Below are 25529 nucleotides of genomic sequence, written 5' to 3'. Positions count from 1 at the left end.
GAGCGCTATCTCCAGGCTCCCACCCCAACCCCCTGGGCAGAGGTTTCCCCCATTGCCCCCCTTCCGGTGCTCTACCCCAGGTTCCGGTCCCTCACTCCCGAACACTCCGGGCGCCCTCACCCCGCCACCCCTTGACCGGCTTCCACATAACCACGTGATCGACACAGCTCACTTTGATCTCTCGGGGTAACCAAGCTTAAGTTTCCTTATCTGAAAAGTAGGGACACTAGTCTCCATCTCGTTTACTCAGGACGGGATAAGACCAAAAAGGAGAGGATTCGTCATCAGGTTTATTACTCATTGCCATTCTTGCAATGATTACCGCCCCTGTTGCCGTGGTTGGGAGACGCGAGCAAAGGGCAGCGGCTGCGAGCGCCCGCCCCCGCCCCACCCTCCCGGCCCCGGACGGCGCAGGCTGCGGCTTTTCGTCCTCCACTGAGTCCTGCCGGTGGCCCGAGCCCGGTGGCCTCCCGGCGACTCTCGGCGCGGGGCGACATGGCAGGCGGCCACAGCCTTCTGCTGGAGAACGCGCAGCAAGTGGTGCTGGTGTGCGCCCGCGGCGAGCGCTTCCTGGCGCGGGATGCGCTGCGCAGCCTGGCGGTGCTGGAGGGTGCCAGCCTGGTGGTGGGCAAGTAAGTGGCCGGGCGCTCAGGGTGGGGGCCGCCACGGGCGGAGCCGGCCGTTCTTCCTCTCACTGTGCACTCTGGAGGGAAACAACGCCGTGAAAGCGTCCCTGCACAGAGACACACGGGCAAGCCAGGCTTTGGGGTACTTGTTGCTAACACGCTCTGCTGCTTGGGGTTGTCATTCCGTCCAAAGAGCTCAGAGAGGAACACCCCATTGGAAGGCATCAGGGTCCTGCCTCTTCTGGTAACATATCACTGTCCAACCATCAGAAGGGGTTGAGGTCCTCCCCAGTGCTTCTTAAAGGGAAGCCAGGAGACCACCTTTGTCAGGGTGGCCTGTGGTTATTTTATTCTTACGGCAGATTTCTGATTCCACCTGTGTCCCCCACTCCCTATCCCTAGAATTTTAGAATCAGCATCACTGGGGCTGGAGTTCTGAGACCTGAATTTTTCAAAAGTACCTTTCACATCCCCATGATCTTGTACACTAAAGCTTTAGAACCACGGAGAACATTTAGACGATAACGGCCCTGAGTGATAATAAATCAAGATTTGACCATCAGAAAGCAAGATATTTCTCTTACTCATCTGAGCTTCCTGCCAGATGTGAATAAAAGAACAAAGTTTGAGGGCGACCTGGGGTAGCAAGGGAAGTTGGATGAGAATTTGAATCCAAAGGGCGCCATAGGGCCACAACTGCACACGATGAATGAGTCTCACAAACTGACCATGGCTTATCTGAGGCAGTTCAGGGTTGTGCAAGAGCCCAGGTTTTGAGGGACTGTGGGTTGGTTTAATTTTATTTATTTATTTATTTATTTATTTATTTATTTATTTATTTTTGAGACACATGAGCCACTGCGCCCAGCCTATTTTTTGTTTTTTTTGAGACAGGGTCTAGCTCTGTCGCCCAGGTTGGAGTGCAGTGGCATGATCTCAACTCCACCTCACAGACTCACCTGCAACCTCCACCTCCCAGGCTCAAGCCATCCTCCCACCCCAGCTTCCCGAGTAGCTGGGACTACAGGCGCGTGCCACCATGCCAGGCTAATTTTTGTATTTTTTATAGAGACAGTGTCTCACTGTGTTGCCCAGGCTGGCCTCGAACTCCTGGGCTCAAGCCATCCACCTGGTTTGTCCTCCCAGTGCTGGGATTACAGGTGTGAACCACCACGCCCAGCCTGATTGGTCTATTTTAAATTAAGGGATGAAAACATTCCCAATTTACTATGAAAATATTATTTTAAATTTTGCTTAGAAAGTTGAAAAATATCTACCTGGGTTGGGACTGGAGTATCTTATAAAAATTATATCAATGCGACCGGGCACAGTGACTCATGCCTGCAATCCCAGCACTTTGGGAAGCTGAGGCAGGTGGATCACCTGAGGTTGGGAGCTCGAGACCAGCCTGGCTAACATGGTGAAACCCCATCTCTACTAAAAATACAAACATTGGCCGGGCATGGCGGCACACGTCTGTAATCCCAGCTACTCGGGAGGCTGAGGCAGGAGAATCGCTTGAACTCGGGAGACGGAGGTTGCAGTGAGCCGAGATCTCGCCACTGCACTCCAGCCTGGGCGACAGAGCGAGATTCTGTCTCAAAAATAAATAAATATATAAATAAAATTATGCTAATGTACCAACATGAAGTCTTGGGTTCCAAGACATGTTCTTTGTTCACATCAAAACCACAAAAAGTAGGGAAAGAAAAAGGAGGGAGCTGACTTGTGGTCTGGAAGGTGGAGCTTTTTCATTCAAGTCTGCTACATTGTTCTCAGAGTTTGTTGGATTTATTACATTGGAATAAATTTACAAGAATATTGAGAACCTTGCCATTCAAATCTGATTAGCTCGGTACAGGATGGTGTTGTTTTTATTTTCACTTACTATCATCACTGTCTGATATATTAGGTTGGTGCAAAAATCAAGTATAGAATTGGAATAATTATCTGGTGATTTGAGGTGCTTTGAAATATATCTCCCACCTCATTATCTGAATATTTTAAGGTAACAGTGTTTTCAGGTGAATTATTTAGGTGATTGTCTTAAATTTTCACATCACTTCCTTTATGCAGAACCCGTGTGTTCAAGGACAACTTAATCCTGCTTTTCTTTTGGTAGACAAGAAGAACACAGGCTGTGAGTGTGAGTGTGTGTAGGAAGAGGGGTACTGATTAAAAGCACAGAGAAGTGGAAGAAAGTTCCATTTCAAAGCCCAGAAATGGATGGATTTTAACAGTGTGTTATTTTTTTTTTCAACAAGTATATACATACCATGGTGTGTCCTGATTAGAATGAATCTCAGTAAGATCAACTAATAGTTAATCCCCTATATGCTATAGATATATAAAATGAGTCCTGGAAAAGAATATGGTTTGAGGGGCACCAGAAACTCCCCCTTCCTAAAAATAAATATCTCAGTGATTGTCTGCCATAGGGTGTAAATTCCACCATTGTATTCATTCATTTAGGTCTCTAAAGGTATCTCATTCTTAAATTAAGTTCTCTCTCTCTTTCTGTGTGTGTGTGTGTGTGTGTGTGTGTGTGTGTAGATTGTAGTTAATCTCGAAGAGGCTCCCAGGTGTGGAAAAGAAGCACAAGCTGTCATCCAGTTTACAATTGTCCCATCCAAAGGCTAAAACCTAGATGAAAATGTCTAAATGAACAAAACAAACAGGAATTAAAATATAGATTCATACACAAGGACCATTTGTTTTAGCACTTCAGAGGAGGGGCAAAAATGGAAAATGTTGAAGGAAAAGTTGATGGGTGTTATATTCTCCTTCCTAGAAGCCAATTAAACTGTCAGGTGGACAATGAACCTAAAATAGGACATTTTCATTCATTCACAAATATGTGCTGAGTAGTTAGATTGTGCTCAGCGTAGGGAATGCAAAAATGACTAAGACTGGTTCTGACCTCAAAGAGCTCAAAGTCTACTGGGAAACAAGACACATGAAAAGATAATTATAATACAATATGGTAAGCACAAAGCTAGAGAGATGTGTGCACATAGGCTTATTGTAAGAGACTATGCGGAGGGGTGCCTGAACCAATGGGAGGATCGGGAGAGGTGTCAGATTTATCTATCTGTAAAACAAGACCAATTTTTAGGTTTTAGAAACTGAGACAGTGTATGTGCCAATTCTAAATTTTCGCAAAGCACCCTGAGAGCCACTCAAAGAAGCATCCTCCTCCTTAAATCATCATCATTACTGTTTTCATTATAATTATACTTTAGCTCCTGAAGTAGGGTCTTCCTTGCTAATTTGCTTTACTTTCAGAAGACTCTGCAGAATTTTTCTTTCTAAACTTCTCAGAATACAAAGTAAATAAAACCACGTGTGCCTATTATTTGTATCCCCTAAAAAAGTGTATGTGATATACGTTCATTGTAGGAAAAGAAAATACAGATGAACAAAAAGGGAAAAAGTCACTCAAACCCCATCATTAGGTGAACTAATACCAACATTTAGTGCTTCTGCTTTCAGATGTTTTCCTATGCAAATAGAATCACATAAAAATGCATGCTTTAGAAAAGGAAGCTATGCATACTGTTTTGTATTCTTGTTTGTTCACTTAGTCATAAATAGTGAAAATCTCACCATAGCAGTAATATGTATCTTTGTAATTTTAATGACTACCTTAAAAAAACAGTTTTGGGGGAATGCTTTTTTTAGTTTCCTTCAATAACTGTCCTCATTATGTCCTCAACAAAGGACATAAAACTTTGTTCAAACATAGGTAGGAGTCCACCGATGAATGAGAGAACCACACTGTTGAAAAGTAGATAAGCATGGGATTAGTGGGGTCAGGAAGAGGACCCAGTGCCCTCGAAATTCCCCTCCTGCACAGATGGAGAATGTTACAGATTTATTTCTTAGGTCTGACTTTCTTAAAACAACCTCTCTTAAAGCAGTGTCAGTCATCAGCTCTTTGCATAAGAGCATTCTTTTTGTTCTTTCCCATTCAAGGGTCAATTTCTAATCCTGCTGGTCCTTTCCACCACCAGATTCACTGCACACTGGGTAGATTATCTAACTGGGCCAGATAAAAGCTGTTAGTGATGAAGAATTGTATTAATCAAGATACTAAATTCGATTTCAAGACTTAATTTCTTATTCCACCCTAAGTTTATCCTCCCAAAAGCCCCCACAATCGTTATTTCTTTTCCTATCATAACATCTCTTTCCATCCAGTTTCTTCTGCTCCTCCACTCTTACATTTTGTTAGGTTACCCCAACCCCTTCTGTCCCAGTTCTGAATCCCTTATCCGAACTGCTTTTCACAACATATTCCAGCTCTCAGGTTTATAGCCCTGAATCTCCATGTTGGAAACACGAATTTGTTTAAGTGACCAAGACCTAAATTAACAGTGGCTGAAACAAGATGGAAGTATATTTCTCTCCTATGTGAAAATCCAGACATATGAATGCAGGGCTAGTTGACTGCAGTACTCCATGGAGTCCTCAGGAGCCAGACCCCTGCTGCCTTGCTCCCCCATGCATGGCCCACTTTCTTACACTCACTCCATGACCCAAGATGGCCGCCCCATCTCTAATTATGGTGTCTGCATTCCAGCCAATAAGAATAGGAAGAGAAGACAATCCTACTGGCTAGACCTTAGTCTCATAGCCACACCTGGCTAGTGGGAGGCGGGGAAATACAGTCTGTATTTTGGGTCGTCATGTGTCCAGCTAAACTTTAGGGCTCTACTAGTGTAAAAAAAGGGAACATTGATCTTGGGGAACAAATGGCAATTGTCTGCTACATATATTTGACGTTTAAAGTTTTTTAATTGTAAATTTTCATGGGTACATAGTAGGTATATATATATATGGGGTACATGAGTTATTTTAAAACAGTCATACAATGTGTAATAATTATATCAGGGTAAATGGGGTTTCCATCATCTCAAGCATTCATCATTTCTTGGTGTCACAAACATTCCAACCATACTCCCTCAGTTATTCTAAAATGTGCAACATATTATTGCTGATTGTAGTCACCCTGTTGTGATATCAAATACTAGGCCTTATTCACTGTATCTAACCATATTTTTCTAGCCATTAACAATCCCCATTTTTCTCCTCTCCCCTTCTATTCTTCCCAGCCTCTGGTAACCATCATTTTACTCTCTATCTCCATGAGCTCAATTGTTTTCATTTTTAGCTCCCACAAATGAATGAGAATATGCCAAGTTTGCCTTTCTGTGCCTGGCTTATTTCACTTAACATAATATCCTCCAGTTCTATCTATGTTGTTGCAAATGACAGAATCTTACTCTTTTTTATGGCTGAATAGTACTCCATTGTGTATATGTACTACATTTTCTTTATCCATTCATCGGTGGGTGGGCACTTAGTGTACTTCCAAATCTTGGCTATTGTGAATAGTGCTGCAATTAACACGGGATGCAGATATCTCTTTAATATACTGACTTCTTTTCTTTTGCATATAGACCTACCAGTGGGATTGCTGGATCATATGGTAGCTCTATTTTTAGTTTTTGAGGAGCTTTCATACTCTCCATAGTGGCTGTACTAATTTACATTCCCAACAGTGTACGAGGGTTCCTCTTTCTCCACATTCTCGCCAGCATTTTTTATTGCCTGTCTTTTGGATAAAAGCCATTTTAACCAGGGTAAGATGATCTCTCATTGTGATTTTGTTTGCTTTTCTCTGATGATCATTGATGTTGAGCACGTTTTCACATACCTGTTTGCCATTTGTATCTCTTCTTTTGAAAAATGTCTATTCAGATCTTTTGTCCATTTCTTAATCAGATTATTAGGTTTTTTCCTATTGAGCTGTTTGAGCTCCTTATATATGCTGGTTATTAATCCCTTGTCAGATAGTTTGCAAATTATTTTCTCCCATTCTGTGGGTAGTCTCGTCACATTGTTGATTATTTTCTTTGCTGTACAGAAGCCTTTTAACTTGAAGTGATCCCATTTGTCCATTTTTGGCTTGGTTGCCTGTTGTTGTGGGGTATCCCTCAAGAAATTGTTGCCTGAACCAATGTCCTGGAGAGTTTTCCCAATGTCTTCTTTGAGTAGTTTCGTAGTTTAAGGTCTTAGATTTCAGTCTTTAACCCATTTAGATTTGATTTCATTCTTTTGCATATGGATAGCCAGTTTCACTAGCACCATTTTTTGAAGAGACTGTCTTTTCCCCAATGTATGTTCTTGGCATCTTTGCTGAAAATGAGTTCACTATAGATGTACGGACTTATTTCTGGGTTCTCTATTCTGTTCCACTAGTCTATGTGTCTGTTTTTTATGCCAGTACCATGCTCTTTTGGTTACTATAGTTCTGTAGTATAATTTGAAGTCAGGTAATGTGATTCCTCCAGTTTTGTTCATTTTGCTGAGGAGGCTTTGGCTAATCTGGGTCTTTTATGGTTGTCTTGAACGTGGCTAGAGACGCTTTTCCAAAGACTCAGGTTCAAGATAGAAACACAGTAAATGTTGACTAATTAACACCAAAGAATCTGAAAACATATTTTAAGTCACTCATCAGATTTCTCACAAGATTTCCCCAAATTTAATAACTATTTCTTGATTTTTCTTCAGAGATGGGTTTATAAAAGCTATTGGTCCTGCTGATGTTATTCGAAGACAGTTTTCTGGAGAAACTTTTGAAGAAATAATTGACTGCTCTGGGAAATGTATTCTACCAGGTATTTACCTCTTTTTCAGTAAAGGTCTACAACTAGCTTTAACAGTTGCTCCTGAAATGTAAAGAGGAAGAGTAACAGTTTATTTTAAAGTCTCAAGATAATATTTTTAAAAAATCATCATTCCATGTACTGAATTTCTATTATTGAATGTCTAGCTGCTTTCAAACATGGTTTCACCTTGAATCCTGATAACTGCCCTGTGTGGGAGGTATCATTATCTATACTTTACAGATTAGAAAATTGAAGGCTAAGGGTGAAATGTGTTACCCAAGGTTCCTCAACAGGAAAAAGGCAACCTAGGAATCAAGCCCATTCATTTGACTCCACTTCTTCCCACTCACATGCTGAATAGAAACCAGCTGTGTTGTGTTTAGGTTCAAAAACAGTCAAAAGAACTTTACTAATCCATGGCATAAGAGAGGCTAACAAGGCAGCTGCTGTCTCTAATACCAGAAATACTCTAAATTTGTATAGGATGTGAAACAAAGGATCCAGCTCTGGGCAGAAAAAGAAAAACAAAAATCCTAGAGCTTTCACTGCAGTATCTTTAATGATTGACAACAGAATCAGTTTATTAACCATCATATCCTACATTAACTATGTTGTATGACTTCATGTAATCATCAAAAACAAGTTTCACAAACTTCCAGTTCTACACAAACAAAAGGGCTTCATATTTATTTTTTTATATAAAATTTTTATACTTTTAAATGTTTATTATACACATCTGACAGAGCTTCTACCTGATGGGTTTTTGTTTGTTTATTTTGAGACAGAGTCTCACTGTGTCACCAAGGCTGGAGTGCAGTGGTGTGATCTTGGCTCACTGCAACCTCCACCTCCCAGGTTCAAGCAATTCTTTTGCCTCAGTCTCCTAAGTAGCTGGATTACAGGCATGCACCACCATGCCTGGCTAATTTTGTATTTTTAGTAGCAACAGGGTTTCACCATGTTGGTCAGGCTGGTCTCGAACTCCTGACCTCAAGTGATCTGCTGATCTCGGTCTCCCAAAGTGCTGGTATTATAGGCATGAGCCACCATGCCTGGCCTTCCTTATGATTCTTGAGGGTCAGGAGACAAAGTCGGGGTGAAATGTTATGAAAAAGAGGGATATAGCAGAAAGCAATCTGAGTAGAGGCTTTTGATTTTAGTCCAATCAGAGCCAATAATGAGTCATTTAATCCATAAGAAATCTAAAATATTTTGGAAAGACACACTTTACTGAATTGTACCTGGATAAACAAAAGTTTCAAGTGATTGCTGTACAGTTTCTCCTTAATTAAAATACATTTCTTTCTTGAAGATAGATTCATCTTTCTGATTTCATATTTTCCCTTCTCAGAGTTACAGGAGGAGGGGATTGTAGTATTATGTTTTCATATCCAGATTATTCCTTGTGATAAGGTTCATGGTTTTGCTCAACTAGGGGGCTTGACAACCTGATTTCAAAGTTTATTTGGGCCAGGCGTAGTGGCTGATGCTTGTAATCCCAGCACTTTGGGAGGCCAAGTCAGGTAGATCACTGGAGGCCAAGGCAGGCAGATTGTTTGAACCCAGGAGTTCAAGACCAGCGTGGGCAACATGGCAAATATTAGCCTGTGTGGTGGTGCATGTCTGTAGTCCCAGCTACTAGGGAGGCTGAGGTGGGAGGATTTCTTGAGCCTGGGAGGTCAAGGCTGTAGGGAGCCATGAGTGTGCCACTGCACTCCAGCCTGGCGACAGAGTGAGAACCTTTCTCAAAAATAAATAAATAAAATAAAATAAAATAAAAGCTTATTTGGTGAGCATGGACTTACTGAGCAAAAGGAGCTGTATTTCTGTAGGGGATATTTTCATCGTGTTGCATCACCTCCTTCATTAGAGCTTTCTAGACCAGCCATACAACAGGGCAGTCTTCTTTTCTCTCTGTCAACGGAAACAGACAGACAAATTCTTCCTTTCATGCTCCTCCAAAATGGATGGCCACCATCACGCTTTCCCCAGAGCAGCAGGGTGCAGTGCTGCTGTTTGCCTGCTGTCTAAGCGCTCTTTATTTCTTAACTGTAAGATAACTTGATGTATTGATTACAGGTTTGGTGGATCCACACACACATCCGGTATGGGCTGGTGAAAGAGTTCACGAATTTGCAATGAAGGTAACTGCAACAAATCATGGCAAATCAAAATAAAGCACAAATATGAAGTCTTTTGCTGAACAGTTAGTAGGCTATCAAGCTTTGCAACATATGTCAACATATTTTTTAATGGATATTTTTACTTGCTTGGGTATGGGAAACAAATGACAACAAAACTTATTTATAACTGCCCCAAATCATTGTATTATATACAGGGCTATTACTGCCCACTAATGTCTCCTTCTCTTTCCTTCCCCACATTCCCATTCCAAATCGCTATCTCTAGTAGCCTTTGAAAGGGCTCCAGGGAATAGTTTGAAAATTGCCATTTATTGGAGTGAAACTTGGAAAAATATGTTACTGATCACAAAAATAAAATGTCTTAATTTTTCTCTTATAAACTGAGACTTATTAAGAATCACAAAATGTAATCTGTGTTAGTCCTATATTAGCTGTAACCAACTCCTAAATCCCTGGTTGGAGAGATTTTCACATGTGTTTTTAAAAAAAGAAAAAAAAAGATGTGCCTCCTAGCAGCTAAACTGGCTTATTTCAGGAAAAGAAAAAAAAAATTCTTTTCTTCAGATATCATGTACCTTCTTCAACAAACTAGAGCTGTTTTTAAGATTGTTTTATTAGATCACAGAATTTCAGAGCCGAAAGCTGTCCAATCCTCTCATTGTATAGATGCAGAAAGAGATTCACAGTCCCATTCTCTCATTATGTAGATGGAGAAAGCCGGGTCTAGAGAAGGGAAGAGTGTTGACTAGGGTCACCAGATGGAGGATGGCAGATGAAAACTCTGGCCAGGAGACCCCAGGCCTGCATCCTTTCTCTGCACCACACTCCTTGCTGCCCAGAGTAACTGGAGCCCAGTGGGACCTCAGAAAGAGCCTCTTTGAGTGACAAAGGTCAAGCTCCAAACTCTGATGGCCAAATATTGAGACAAGGAAACTTCCTGGGGCCGCTTTAGTGGAGATTTGAATAATTGCAATGGGGTTCCCTGCAACTCCTGAATTGCCTAAGCTTTGTTTTCTCAAACAAGCTGAGGGATGGAGGGAGGGCTGATACTTAGCAAGTACACATTGCGGGCTGATTGACTTGTTAAAATATTGCAATACTCCTGTGCCAGTTTTTTGTTTGTTTGTTTGTTTGTTTTTTGAGACAGTCTCGCTCTGTCACCCAGGCTGGAGTGCAGTGGTGCGATCTCGGCTCCCTGCAACCTCCGCCTCCCAGGTTCAAGCGATTCTCCTGTCTCAGCCTCCAAAGTAGCTGGGGCTACAGGCGCGTGCCACCACGCCCCGCTAATTTTGTATTTTTAGTAGAGACGGGGTTTCACCATATTGGTCAGACTGGTCTTGAACTCCTGACCTCATGATCTGCCCATCTCGGCCTCCCAAAGTGCTGGGATTACAGGTGTGAGCCACCGCGTCCAGCCTGTGCCAGTTTTTAATTGCCACTGCCCTGAGATCCCAACAGGCTACCCACCACGTCTCCCATCTCTACCACTCCAGTCTCTTCCCAGGACCCCTTCGGAGCTCTCCACAATCCAGTGTCTGGCAGACTAGGGGCTTCCAGGACTGTGTATCCCAGCACCTTTCTAATCTGATGGGTTGGTGCCCGTGTCATATGGCTTCTTAATCATTATATAATATTGCCCCTGGAGGTAGATTCTTCAGACCTCCCTGCAACTTCCTCGCATTTGCCGGCCTAAGGGTAAGGCGTGTGTTCAGTTGGCAGGAGCCACCTACATGGAAATTCACAAGGCCGGAGGAGGGATCCACTTCACCGTGGAGCGCACGCGCCAAGCCTCAGAGGAGGAGCTGTTCCGCTCCTTCCAGCAACGGCTCCAGTGCATGATGAGGGCTGGCACCACGCTGGTGGAGTGCAAGAGTGGATACGGCCTCGACCTGGAGACCGAGCTCAAGATGCTGCGCGTGATTGAGCGCGCCCGGCGGGAGCTGGACATCGGCATCTCGGCTACCTACTGCGGGGCTCATTCAGTGCCGAAGTAATCTCAGCCAGTGGGGACCGGGGTTTAACTCAGAGCATTGAAAACGAACCCCGGGGGTGGAGATGCATTAGCACTTCAGCTGTTGCAGGCAGAAGGATAGAAGTCTTTGGAAAGAACTGATTCTAATGGCCACTCATCCTGCAGACTCGGTTTTAGGAATGCGATCCCTTAGCCTCATCAGTCTGCTAGTCCTTTAATTATGATAGAAAAGATGTTTCAAGCTCTTTGGGTTAAGAAAAAGAAATGGCCCCTTGTAGTCGTTTAAAATTACACATGTTAATTTGAATAATTTCCCATGATAATTAGCATTTCTAAAAGCACTTTAGAAATTAATAGTAACACTCTTTAGGAGGTAGCTCAAACCTCGTGGTCTAGGTGACTCAGAGGGGTTCGTTTTTGTTCATCTGTTTGCTTTCTTAACAGCAAACATTTTTGTTTTGTTGTTGTAATTGATTTTTAGCCTTCCCCTTTATCTAAAAGTTCCTCCTGCATGGCCTTACTGTAGAGAACTCTGTTCCTTTCTGCACTTGCATTTTATTTGTCCAGAGTTCCTTTTGGTCCTGGAATTTCTAAATAAGAAGGCTCATGGTTCCAACAGCCAACTGACCTATCTAAAAGAAGTCCAGGACTTGAACATGCATAAGGTGCCTCTGAAGTCTTAGTACAGTCTTAAACATTAATAACTTAGATAGATAAATATAATACTACAGACTTACAATCATTATTTAAAAATTTAATTGTTTAAATTTCTTTTACATTTATCTGATTTTGTAAACTTCAGAATATAAATTCATTTTTTAGGCCAGGCGCGGTGGCTCACACCTGTAATCCCAGCACTTTGGGAGGCCAAGGCAGGTGGATCACTTGAGCTTAGGAGTTTGAGACCAGCCTGGCCAACATGGTGAAACCCCATCTCTACTAAAAATACAAAAATTAGCCAGGCCTGGTGGCCCGTGCCTGTAACCCCAGCTACTCAGGAGGCTGAGGCACGAGAATCGCTTGAGCCTGGGAGGTGGAGGTTGCAGTGAGCCGAGATTGCGCCACTGTACTCCAGCCTGAGCAACAGAGCAAGACTCTACCTCAAAAATATATATATATTTTTAATTCACAAATACTATATTTATCATGTAGAGCATGTTGTTTTAAAATATGTATACCTTGTGATATGGCTAAATCGAGCTAATTAATATATGCATTACTTCACATACTTATCACTTTTTGTGGTGAGAACACTTAAACTCTATTTTTTAACAATTTTTAAGAAAACAACACATTGCTATTAGCTATAGTCACTTTGTAATGGGAAAATATAAGTATTTAATGTCAATAAAAATTAAGTTTTTCATGTTATCTTCAATCAGAGGAACTAAAAAAGTAACATTAAAATTTATTATTCAAAATTCACAAAACTAGTTGTGTAGAAAAGATACATAAATATTTAATATTTCCAGTGATCTTTGTTGTAAGTTTTTAGCATTTATATTTCTGAAATTATTAAAGCTTAAAATTTCACTGAGACTCTTGAGACATTCTCTATAGAAAACAGTAGATTTTTTTTCAAACAGAATATAAAGTGTATAATAGTCTGCTTTCTTTTGCAGTAGAAAGGATAGTGTGGCATGGTGGAAAAGTCTCAGTTTGAAGTGATGCCAGACCTGGGTTTGAATCCAGCTTGGCTACTTCCAGCTGGGTGATTTTGAGGTCATGACTTAATTTTCTGAACATGAATTACTCATCTGTGAAACAGAGCTAAATGCCACCCTATTCTATATGATTGTCTTAAGAATTAAAAATAACTTGCATAGGCGGGACACAGTGGCTCAGCCGAGGCGGGTGGATCACCTGAGGTCAGAAGTTTGAGACCAGCTTGATCAACATGGAGAAACCCCGTCTCTACTAAAAATACAAAATTAGCTGGGCGTGGTGGCGCATGCCTGTAATCCCAGCTACTCGGGAGGCTGAGGCAAGAGAATCGTTTGAACGCGGGAGGTGGAAGTTGCAGTGAGCCGAGATCATGCCATTGCACTCCAGCCTGGGCAACAAGAGCGAAACTCTGTCTCAAAAAAGAAAAAAAGAAAAAGAAATAACTTGCATAAGTGCCTGTCTCTCCTAGTCCACCTCTACCCACCTACCCAAATGGTTTTGCTGAGTGAGAGCCTTCTGTGCGCCAAATATAGGGCTGAGGTTTCATAGAAATTTTCTCCATCTGCCAATGAGCCTCTGAGGTCTGCATCTGGATTCCCATTGGTAAAGCCTGAGCTCAAATAACAGCTAAAGAGCATCTCCTAAGTTACGTGGCCACCAGGTGGTAGAGCTCTGTGTCTACCAGACTCTAAAAGCACAGGCTTTTCTAACATATAACTACTGCAGAACTTTATTTTATCTACTCTTCTTATTGTTAATTTTTTTTTTAGAGACAGGGTCTTGCTCTGTTGCCCATGCTGGAGTGCAGTGTGCAATTATAGCTCACTGCAGCCTCAAACTCCTGGGCTCAAACAATCCTCTTGCCTCAGCCTACCCAGTTGCTAGGATTATAGGCATGACGTACCATGCCCAACTCCACCAGAATTTTAGAGAGAATTTCAGAGCCTCCTGCTGTCCTCCTCCCCCATATCCCCAGATGGTGAGACAGAAAGCCTAAGGCAGGTGCTTCAAGAAACATTGTGAAGGAAGAAAAAGGCAGGGTGATAGCTGGGCTCAGGTAAGGGGACCACAGGTGGGTCATTAGGGGGAGTATCCAGGATGCCCTCTGAGTGTCCTTGACAGGAAGATTATGCATTTTTTTTTTGAGGCAGAGTCTTGCTCTGTCGCCCAGGCTGGAGTGCAGTGGTGCAATCTCGGCTCACTGCAACCTCCACCTCCCTGGCTCAAGCAATTCTCTTGCCTCAGCCTCCAGAGTAACTGGGATTACAGGTGCATGCCACCATGCCCAGATAATTTTTGTATTTTTAGTAGAGACGGGGTTTTGCCATTTTGGCCAGGCTGGTCTCAAACTCCTGACCTCAAGTGATCTGCCCATCTCGGCCTCCCAAAGTGCTGGGATTACAGGCATAAGTCGCTGTGCCCGGCCAAATTAAGCTTTTCAGCCAGGTAGCCTTGCAACATCCCCAAAGGTAACATAGGTCTGCCAGAATGGATGAACCATCTGAATCTCTGTGCATAGGGTCAGTGCATACAGAAGTCTTGTCGATACCTCCACTATGTAGACATGGCCCAATAGTTAAGAGCCCAGAGTTGTAGCTTGGAGTCTTTCTCTACCTTTCTGAGGCTTGAAGTTGTTTACCTCTACTGCTCCTCTGGTTCTTCAAGTGCCAGATAACCCTGTCTTTTTGTTTCTTGTTTTTAATATTTGCCCATGGCAATCTCATTTTCTTCCCCCAGAGGAAAAACTGCTACGGAAGCTGCTGATGACATCATCAATAACCACCTCCCAAAGCTGAAGGAACTTGGCAGAAATGGGGAAATACACGTGGACAATATCGACGTATTTTGTGAGAAAGGTGTCTTTGATCTCGATTCCACCAGAAGGATTCTTCGAAGTGGAAAAGATATAGGGTTACAGATTAACTTCCATGGGGATGAACTCCACCCGATGAAGGCTGCTGAGGTGTGGTTGACTTTTAGTTTTTCCCTCGTCAACATTCATTCTTGCACATTCATGCTATGGGAAACTTAATTAGTGTCTTCAAAGCCCTCTGAAAAGATATTGAATGGGGAAATTTGTTTGAACAATGTACAGATTGGTCTGGTTGAGACTCGAAAACCCTGACCTCTATTAAAAACTTACTTTTTTGCTGATCATTTACTTTCATTATCATCCGCTGGTGATATTAGTATTAATAGCAAAAGAATTGGCCGGGTGTGGTAGCTCACGCCTGTAATCCCAGCACTTTGGGAGGCCGAGGCGGGCTGATCACGAGGTCAGGAGATTGAGACCAGCCTGGCTAACACAGTGAAACCCCGTATGTACTAAAAATACAAAAAATTAGCGTGGTGGCACACGCCTGTAATCCTAGCTACTCGGGAGGCTGAGGCAGGAGAATTGCTTGAACTGGGGAGGCAGAGGTTGCAGTGAGCCGAGATCACGCCACTGCACTCCAGCCTGGGGGACACAGTGAGACTCCATCTCAAAAAAAGAAAAAAAAAAAAAGAAAAGAAAAGAAAAAGAATTACCTCAGTGATCTCTTTTACTAAATTTCTAATGTATTTTGCTTGGCACACAAAGCCACACTAGCACAGTATATTAATTTCACTTGTACCTTTTCAGATCTTTCTGTGGCAGCATCCAAATCATTTTAGTGGAGCACACCAAAAATAGCCACAAGATGATTTTCAAATCCATATATCTTTGCTCAAATTAATTCATTTATTCATCCTTTCAACAAATATTTGAATGAATACTGTGTGCCAGGCACTGTTCTAGGCATTCAGAATTCAGCAGTAAGACAAAGTCCCTGCAGTCATGAGTCTAGGCTTCTCTCTTCTAAAGCCTGAGACCTAAATAAACAAGCCCTTGGGGCATAAATACAGACATAGATACCCCATCTGCACGCCTCTTAACTGGCTTATATCCAGCTTGATCTCTTAGTATTGCTTCCAAGTCTTGTCCCATTTTCTGCTTCAGTAAATGTCGCCGTCACCTGTCTGTTGCTTAAGTGAAAACCTTGGATATCGTTTTGACTGCTGCCTCTCCCTCACCTACCGCATTTCATGCAACCACCAGTTCCTCCCAATTCTCCCAAATAGCTCTAGATCCCCTTCTCTCACCTCTGATCCATAAGATTCATAAAATTTTCTGTTTCAGAAAATGTCTGAAGGATTTGTGTTTAAGAATAGTTTTTAAAGTAGCCCACTAGCTAATTTTCAAATGAGTGCCAATTACAAACCCTTCACCCATTTGGGGGATTGGGCTTACAACGGTTGGCAAGAAATCTTAATAATAAAACACTGTTTCTCTTTATGGGAAAAACAATTTAGGCTGCGCTCAGTGGCTCATGCCTGTAATCCTAGCACTTTGGGAGGCTGAGGCAGGCGGATCACGAGGTCAAGAGATCGAGACTATCCTGGCCAACATGGTGAAACCCCATCTCTACTAAAAATACAAAAATTAGCTGGGCATGGTGGCACGCGCCTGTGGTCCTAGCTGCTCGGGAGGCTGAGGTGGGAGAATTGCTTGAACCCAGGAGGCAGAGGTTGCAGTGAGCTGAGATCGCGCTACTGCACCCAGCCTGGCTACAGAGCAAGACTCCGTCTCAAAAATAACAAACAAACAAACAAACAAAACAATTTAATGGAACTTCATCGATTCGTTGTTGCTGTTTGTTAAATCTTTCCTTCTCTGCGCATTCTCCTTAGCTTGGAGCTGAACTGGGAGCGCAGGCAATCAGCCACCTGGAAGAAGTGAGTGATGAAGGCATCATTGCCATGGCAACGGCCAGGTGCTCTGCCGTCCTTCTGCCCACCACGGCCTACATGCTGAGGTAAGGTCGTTTCTCACCCCAGACCCAAGAGCTGCAAGTACAAGCTGTGAAGACACAGACGTCCAAAGTGCCCAGACATTATTTCGTTGCCCTTAGAAATCCCTTAAAAATGCAGATGAAGAAAACTCAGCTAATGAAGATGCCAACCCTGGATTGATGTTCGTAAACGAATTTCCCTGAGGAAGGAACTTACACCCAGATTGCCTTTGAGTGGTAGGATTATTGAGGAAGATGGTGCTTTCTTTTTCTTTTTCTTTTTCATGGATTTTGGAATTTTCCAATTAAAAAGAATTACTATGCATTACTTTTATAATTAGTAAATAATGAAATACGTGCTATACTTTTAAATATGTGCATAAGATGTTAAAGATATTTAGCAGTATTCAGAATCTGCATGAGCTGTTTTCTAACGGGATGTTAGTGGGTACCATAATTGTCATAAATCTTTATAAATCCTGGGGGTGGGAGGAAAGAGGAGACATATATTTTGTAAAATCTCCCCAGATATTTTGCTGTATGCTGTCTACGAATTGAATATTCTTAGTTTATCTGTTATTACTGTTGCTCTAATTCTAACCAATATGAGATCTGAGGTCTTCTGACCCTTCCCATTGTACTACTTACTTATATGATATCCAAGTTTGTGGTCTGGGAGGCCGGCAGTCAAGAGGAAGTTTATCTTCTCTTAGGACTAGGTGCTTTCTGTGTGGCTAGGATATGTGGTCTTTTGCATGGGGAGTGATTCTGCAGTTAAGACAGTAGTTCTCAACCCCAGGGTAATTTTGTCCCTCAGGGGACATTTGGCAATGTCTGGAGACGTTTCTAGTTGTCACAACTAGGGGATGCTACTGGCATCTAGTGGGTAGAGGCCAGGGTTGCTGCTAAACATTCCTCATTGCACAAAACAGCTACCCAAAACAAATAATTATCCAGCCCAGGACATGAATTGTGCTGAGGTTAGGTAAGACCAGGCTCCAAGTAAGTTTTAGAAGGGTGAAGAAAGGAATACTTCAGTGCTTTTCTCAAATCTACTATGATTTTATACGCACATGTATGATATTGTACATTTTTATTATTATTACTATTCTCTTAATTTAAAGAGTAAACACAATGTAGACTACAATCAGGAAATATCAATAACTGTTCTTGGTATGACCAATGTCTTATACATTCAAGTGTCATCAGTCTAAGTCATCAATCAATATTTGTCTCCACCACCCAAGAAATAAGTTTTTTGTTTTTTATTTTTTTCGAAAGAAAAGGCTTTCTTCAGCTGGGCGCAGTGGCTTACGCTTGTAATCCCAGTACTTTTGGGAAGCCGAGGTGGCAGATCACTTGAGGCCAAGAGTTCAAGACCAGACTGGCCAACATGGTGAAACCCCGTCTCTACTAAAAGGTGGTGCGTACCTGTAGTCCCAACTACTTGGGAGGCTGAGGCAGGAGAATCGCTTGAACCCAAGAGGGAGAGGTTACAGGGAGCCAAGATCATACCACTGCACTGCAGCCTGGGCAACAGAGTGAGTGAGAGTCCATCTCAAAAAAAAAAAAAAAAAAAAAAAGGCTTTCTTTAACTGGTCTTGAATCTCTTGACGTGGAGCAAAAGCCTAAGACTTTGTGGTACTGGAGGGCCATTCAGCATTAAAAGTCTGAACTTTTTTCCTATGCCAGCGGAGGCTGTCATCTGCCATTGCCATAGACAGGTTTAGCCTCCTGTTAGGACCACAAGGGCAGTCGACGTGAAGGCCATACTCTGCTTTCTGGCTTCTCGTTTCTGTATTTTTCTGATCTCTGCATCAGGAGAGACCAGCAGGGCCCCTGCTCTCCCCTGAAACCTCTCCTGACTCTCATTTCCAGAATAACCATTGCCTTATGCTACTTAAGGGCTCGCTTTAATCATGTATTTTATGTATAATTTGCATGTAATATTTAAATGTATTCAGGAAATATTCACCTTGGTTTTTATGGAGCGCCCTAATACTTTTACAGCCTCGCTTTTTTCTCTTTTACCCCTGAGTATTTATTGAAGGAGAGGAGGGCCATTCAAATGACCTGCAGGAACATTTGAAGCTGTGCCCTTTCCTCACTCTCTGTCTCTGCTTCACTCACCTCCTCTCATACACTGTTGAAAAACATTTTAAGTGGTCGTACAAATGATCGATCATAGACTGGGAGTGACTCTAGGATGAGAATTATCTCTGCTGGACTCTTTCTCTATTGCAGCAGTTATTCCAAAATTAAATCTGTCCTCATTGCTTTAAAGAGCTTTTAGGCTTTGTTTATTTTTGGTGTAACACTTTTGAGATATGTCCTAAAGAATAAAGAATATTTAAAAAATCAGGAAACAACAGGTGCTGGAGAGGATGTGGAGAAATAGGAACACTTTTACACTGTTGGTGGGACTGTAAACTAGTTCAACCATTGTGGAAGTCAGTGTGGCGATTCCTCAGGGATCTCGAACTAGAAATACCATTTGACCCAGCCATCCCATTACTGGGTATATACCCAAAGGACTATAAATCATGCTGCTATAAAGACACATGCACACGTATGTTTATTGCGGCACTATTCACAATAGCAAAGAGTTGGAACCAACCCAAATGTCCAACAACGATAGACTGGATTAAGAAAATGTGGCACATATACACCATGGAATACTATGCAGCCATAAAAAATGATGAGTTCGTGTCCTTTGTAGGGACATGGATGAAACTGGAAAACATCATTCTCAGTAAACTATCGCAAGGACAAAAAACCAAACACCGCATGTTCTCTCTCATAGGTGGGAATTGAACAATGAGAACTCATGGACACAGGAAGGGGAACATCACACTCCGGGGAGTGTTGTGGGGTGGGGGGAGGGGGGAGGGACAGCATTAGGAGATACACCTAATGCTAAATGACGAGTTAATGGGTGCAGGAAATCAACATGGCACATGGATACATATGTAACAAACCTGCACATTGTGCACATGTACCCTAAAACCCTAAAGTATAAAAAAAATAAAAAATAAAAAAATAAATTAAAAAAAAAAAAAAAAAAAAAAAAAAAAAAAAAGAATATTTCACCAGGGAGGTCAAGGGGATGCCTAATCCAGGAAGAAGTATAAACATTTTACACACTAAATTCTTGGACCTTCAAGATTTTAAAGGACCTACAGAGATGTTTGAGGCAAAAAAAATAAAAAGAGGGGAAAAGGAGAGATATGAATAGGAAATTGCAAAACAGAAACTAATAAAAATAGCATATTGTGGCCAGGCACAGTGGCTCATGCCTGCAATCCCAGCACTTTGGGAGGCCAAGGTGGGTGGATCACCTGAGATCAGGGGTTCGAGACCAGCCTAGCCACCATGGTGAAACCCCATCTCTACTAAAAATACAAAAATTAGCTGGGCGTGGTGGCAGCTGCCTGTAGTCCCAACTACTCAGGAGGCTGAGGCAGGAGAATCACTTGAACCCAGGAGGTGGAAGTTGGAGTGAGCCAAGATCGTGCCACTGCACTCCAGCCTGGGCAAGAGACGGAGATTCCATCTCAAAAAAAAAAAAAAGCATAGTGTAACCTCATTTATTATTTAATTTGGGAGTCACCAAAAAGCTTATTAAATTCTAAAATGATTTGTAAGTTATATTTTCCTCCCTTTGCAAGAATGCCTTAATATGTAAAAAGATGGATGAGATAAACAATCATTAATTAAATGTTAGTTATATCTAAGTAATTTCAAAAGCAGAATGATAAAAATCAGGAGTCCTGGGATTATATATGTAACTCTACCACTAATCATTTAATCTTGAGTTTCTGCTTCTTGTTCCAGAATATGAAGGCGTTGACTGTCTCAAGTTCTCTTCTGTTCTGAACAGCTATTCTACAAAAGTTCCCATTCTAGAGACTGACATTTTTTTCCTCCCCTTAGACTGAAACAACCTCGAGCCAGGAAGATGTTAGATGAAGGAGTAATAGTTGCTCTGGGAAGTGATTTCAACCCCAATGCATATTGCTTTTCAATGGTAATTATTTTTTTCATGTACCTTTCTGAGCAGAGTATCTACCAAGCATATAAATAATTTTAAAATATTTCACTAGCTTTTAAAACAGTATAAAAAATCTAAAAATATTTTTCTGTGAAACAAGAAAAAAAGGGGTAGACAGCAGTGTAACTGGATTTTTCTGTCCCACATAAATGCCTGCAGGCATAGAGAGAGGAGAGAAGCTTCTATGTGCATTATTTTCTGATTCAGCTTTGAGTATTGTGGTTTTACAATAACCCATTTCCTTTCTCCAGAGAATAGCATAAACTCCAAGAGGTCTTAGTAAGGGTGGAAGTGAACTTCATTGTGTGCAGTAAGTGGTCTTGAAAAGTTGTCAATAAATATTAAATGCACAATCCCTATAATAAAGTAATCTTTTCCAAAGTCTAAGAACCTTTATGTATAAACTTAGATTTTTCCCATTGCAACTGAGCCAATTCCTCGTATACCTTTAGCTGCCTCTATTTGTTGTGCTGTGTTGAGAAATGTTTTAAATTGCAGTTGCCGTGTGTCACTTTCCTCCAACACTTTTCTCTTCCTGCCTTAGCCAATGGTCATGCATCTGGCCTGTGTAAACATGAGAATGTCCATGCCTGAGGCCTTGGCTGCTGCCACCATCAATGCAGCTTATGCACTGGGAAAGTCTCACACACACGGATCGTTGGAAGTTGGCAAACAGGGAGATCTCATTATCATCAATTCATCCCGGTGAGTGTGCTTCAACTTAGCTCTTTTATATTATGCCCACTGAAGTATAGAGATGAGGCCTAAATCCCTTTTCCACTAATAATTAGTGTCAGACTCTGTCTGGGCTCAGACACTATCCAGTTCCCTGTACCTTGATCCCTTTCCAATGAGTAAATCTACTGACAGGCCCTAAACGACAGGGTAGACCAAGTTTTCAAGATCTCTTCATCTGTCTGGTATCTTTCGTAGATTTCCAGGTTTCTGCTCTGTTTACCTGGACTTTGGCCGGGTTCTGCCCTCTGGCACATGTTTGTGTTTTTCTGCTCCGCTTCTGATTTTCAACTTTCTCCCAACGCTGGCTTGTCACCTTGGTTCTGATTCATTCCCTCTCTGATTTCTCATGCCGACTGGATCCCAAAAGCTTAAACTTAGTTTTCCTGTTCCTGGTGGCTTATCACTCACCCACCCACAGTCTGTTGCCACCTGGGCCTCCAGCGTGATATTAGTCTGTTGTCACACTACTAATAAAGACATACCCGAGACTGGGTAATTTATAAAGGAAAGAGGTTTAATTGACTCACAGTTCTGCATGGCTGGGGAGGCCTCACAATCATGGTGGAAAGCAAAGGAGGAGCAATGTCTTGTCTTAAATGGCAGCAGGCAAGAGAGCATTTGCAGGGGAACTCCCATTTATAAAAACATCAAATCTTGTGAGATTTATTCACTATCATGAAAACAGCATGGGAAAGACGCACTCCCATGATTCAATTACCTCCCACTGGGTCCCTCCCACAATGTAGGAATTATGGAAGCTACAATTCAAAATGAGATTTGGGTGGGGACATAGCAGCAAACCATATCAGGGTCTTACTGTTCTAGACCTACAAGTTGTAAATCCTTTGGCTACTTGACTCTTATGAGCCCATTGCAGCCCTTGGACCTCATGTCCTCCAGAGACACCTGCTTTAAAATTCTCTCCATGATCAGAAATCACTCCCTGTATTGAATATAATGTTGATGGTGACATTTGTGTATCACTTAATGAAGCAAACATTTTAAGATCAAGTACTTAAACAATATTATTAAACAATGTTTGATTTACCATAGACCAGTTAGTTATACAATGTTTTTTAGAAAGCTCAAATACCATTGACTGGGTGTAAATAAATGTGTAGGGAATGCATTTTAAAATTAGCATTTATTGATAAAGTAATAATTTTTACTTGCACACATTGAAGTAATATTTGTTTGTTTTTTTTTCTAGATGGGAGCATTTGATTTACCAGTTCGGAGGCCATCATGAATTAATTGAATATGTTGTAGCTAAAGGAAAAGTCATCTATAAAACATGATAGATTTGAAACGAGAAGATTTTTGACTATATGAAATAAGTCAATATAGTTATATTAAAAGTTAAAACACCTTAATATTTACAAGAATTATATCACTTAAACCTAAATGTACTTCAATGTCTTTTTAAGTCACTCAAAAAACCCAAGGGATAGATTTATTTTCATTTAACACATGCATTTGACATATAAACAGGTAAACCTATTGTGATTAAAATCACAAAACATCCAATTATTTCACAAATATTGGTTACAAATATTCTGTAGATTAATATGATGGGTATCATAAAAATGCCTTTGTGGGGGAAGGTAGGCTTGGTGTAAAATTTTCATTTTGTGTCTGTATTTCACATCTCAGTTTTTAAACTATATTTAGTGAACACTGGGGGATCAAAAGAAATCTCAGTGATACGCCCCAATGAAGCTAAAATATAGCCTTCTGTTAAGCAAATAATATTTCCTTTCCCCAAGTAGTTCATTTTCTAGATGCTTGTCAAATGAATTAATGTCCTCTGATGAAGAGTGTCCTTCCATTTCTAAGGTCTTCTCAATCTCAGCAATAGAGCTTCCCAGCAGTGTTGAAGACACATCATTTATACACAGGCATAGGAGCCTTCCTGAAATGGATGCATTTTTACCAACTACAATTGTAATGTTTTTGGAAATTTTTAAAAATTTTTGATTCTTCACATTACAATTGGGTGAAACACATTTTACAGCTCTCAATAAATGTTTGCTGTCACTCTTGTTGTTGTTGTTTCCTTTCAGCCTGGAAGTAGATCAGCAGCGTTGTCTATTAGAGTTTTTAGGAAATTACAAAATTATTTGTAAAGAGTGGATAATTATTTACATATAAATGGGTGTTTTTAAAAGCCATGTAAGTTGATATGAAATCTTTTTAAATGTTTCAATCATCTTTATAATCACAACTGCATTATCAAACTTGGTAAGAAATAATTTGAGAAGTAAAGATTAACTCTCCCAATGATCACTAATTTCAGGTTAATAGAGCCTGAATGAATAAGGCTTTGCTGTAGTCAATATAAAGCAACTCAAAATGCCCCTCATTGGAAGGTTAAGGGTAATCATTGGAAGGTTAAGGGTAACATTGCACATTGTTGTCATCATGATGGGGTCTCTGGAGCTCTGAACCTCATGCGATTGTTTAAGAAGTCTTGAGACAGTGTAGGGGGCACACAGTTGCTGTGTGTGATGGCTCCCCTGTGACCAGTCACCTAGGCACTGTGAACATTTGGGACACAGGAGATAGACATAAAAGCCAAAACTGAATGATAGGTCCACTCTTCCCTGGAACTCAAGCAACACAAGATTAGATTCTTCTGTTGAAGAAACAAGAAGGAGAAGCACATCCGATTTTTCATCTAGGAGGCACTCACTTTAAACAAATAGCATTCACGCCTTTTTTGAAAGAAGACAGAAGACGACATCTACCCCAAACTGCCCTAGTCCTCCCAGGCCAGTGTGCTGCAAGCCCGTGCAACTCACAGTTTGCTAGGAATGCAGAACCTCTGGCTGGACCCAGACCTGCTGAGTCCAAATCTGCGTCCTAATAAGCCCCGGGTGATTCACATGCACATTAAGGTCTGAGCAGCTCTGAGTTCTAAGCCCTAATCACACCAATCTTCACACTGTTCCTTAGGGGACAGTGACCTGCTCAGGGCCATGCAGTACGGTTCCCTCTGCCCAGAATGCTTTCCTTCTCTTCCTTACATAGGAAACTGGAGCTGGACGCCCCTCCCCACATTCCCACGTCTCTATGATAGCCTTTATAGCATTGTAATTTAACTGTCTTTTCTATTTTAGACTAATGAAGTCTACCCTCTGGGCTGAAACTAACGTTCTCCAACTATTTTTTGGTATATTTTCAATGTTTACATTTAATAAATTAATACTCTTAACAAAAGTAAGTAAAAAGGCAAAATGGGCTGGGAGCGGTGGCTCACACCTGTTATCCCAGCACTTTGGGAGGCCAAGAAGTGTAGATCCCTTGAGGTCAGGAGTTCGAGACCAGCCTGACCAACACGGTGAAACCCCATCTCTACTAAAAATACAAAAATTAGCCAGGTGTGATGGCGCATACCTGTAATTCCAGCTACTCAGTCGGCTGAGGCAGGAGAATTGCTTGAACGCAGGAGGCAGAGGTTTGCAGTGAGCTAAGGTAGCACTATCGCACTACAGCCTGGGCGACAGAGCCGAGACTCCACTTCAAAAAAAGGAAAATGAACCATAAAGAGAGAACCATAAAGTTTAATAAAAAGCAATGCAGTGACCAGACCCAAAAATCAGACACAGGTTTAAAGCAGTATGAAATGTATCTGCTTTTGAATTTTGCTGGTTGTGATGATTTTTCTTTTTTTTTTTTTTTTTTTGAGATGGAGTCTCACTCTGTCACCCAGGCTGGAGTGCAGTGGCATGATCTTGGCTCACTGTAACCTCTGCCACCCAGGATCAAGCAGTTCTCCTGCTTCAGCCTCCCAAGTAGCTGGGATTACAGGCACCTGCCACCGTGCCCGGCTAATTTTTGTAATTTT

General features: G+C 41.6%; 1 protein-coding gene across 1 annotated transcript; it reads left to right on the top strand.

Annotated features, from left to right (window-relative positions):
• Positions 1 to 395: 395 nt before the first annotated feature.
• On the top strand, positions 396 to 23723 carry AMDHD1 (amidohydrolase domain containing 1). The gene is made up of 9 exons (XM_003259688.4): positions 396 to 632; positions 7203 to 7309; positions 9380 to 9444; positions 11157 to 11434; positions 14819 to 15044; positions 16793 to 16917; positions 20827 to 20920; positions 21489 to 21649; positions 22893 to 23723. Exons 1-9 carry the CDS (start codon positions 496 to 498, stop codon positions 22978 to 22980), a joined length of 1281 nt encoding a protein of 426 aa, XP_003259736.2. The 5' UTR covers positions 396 to 495; the 3' UTR covers positions 22981 to 23723.
• The last annotated feature ends 1806 nt before the right edge of the window (positions 23724 to 25529 follow it).

The sequence above is a fragment of the Nomascus leucogenys genome, chromosome 10 (assembly GCF_006542625.1).
Source record: "Nomascus leucogenys isolate Asia chromosome 10, Asia_NLE_v1, whole genome shotgun sequence".
In the NCBI taxonomy this organism is placed as follows: domain Eukaryota; kingdom Metazoa; phylum Chordata; class Mammalia; order Primates; family Hylobatidae; genus Nomascus; species Nomascus leucogenys.
Note: the sequence above shows the minus strand (reverse complement) of the source record. Positions and strands in the feature narration are given on the sequence as shown.

Coding starts and splice junctions, on each gene's coding strand:
- AMDHD1 (XM_003259688.4), top strand. CDS start 496: ATGGCAGGCGGCCACAGCCTTCTGCTGGAGAACGCGCAGCAAGTGGTG. Junction 7,310..9,379: donor TGGGAAATGTATTCTACCAG/GTATTTACCTCT, acceptor TATTGATTACAG/GTTTGGTGGATCCACACACA. Junction 15,045..16,792: donor ACCCGATGAAGGCTGCTGAG/GTGTGGTTGACT, acceptor CATTCTCCTTAG/CTTGGAGCTGAACTGGGAGC.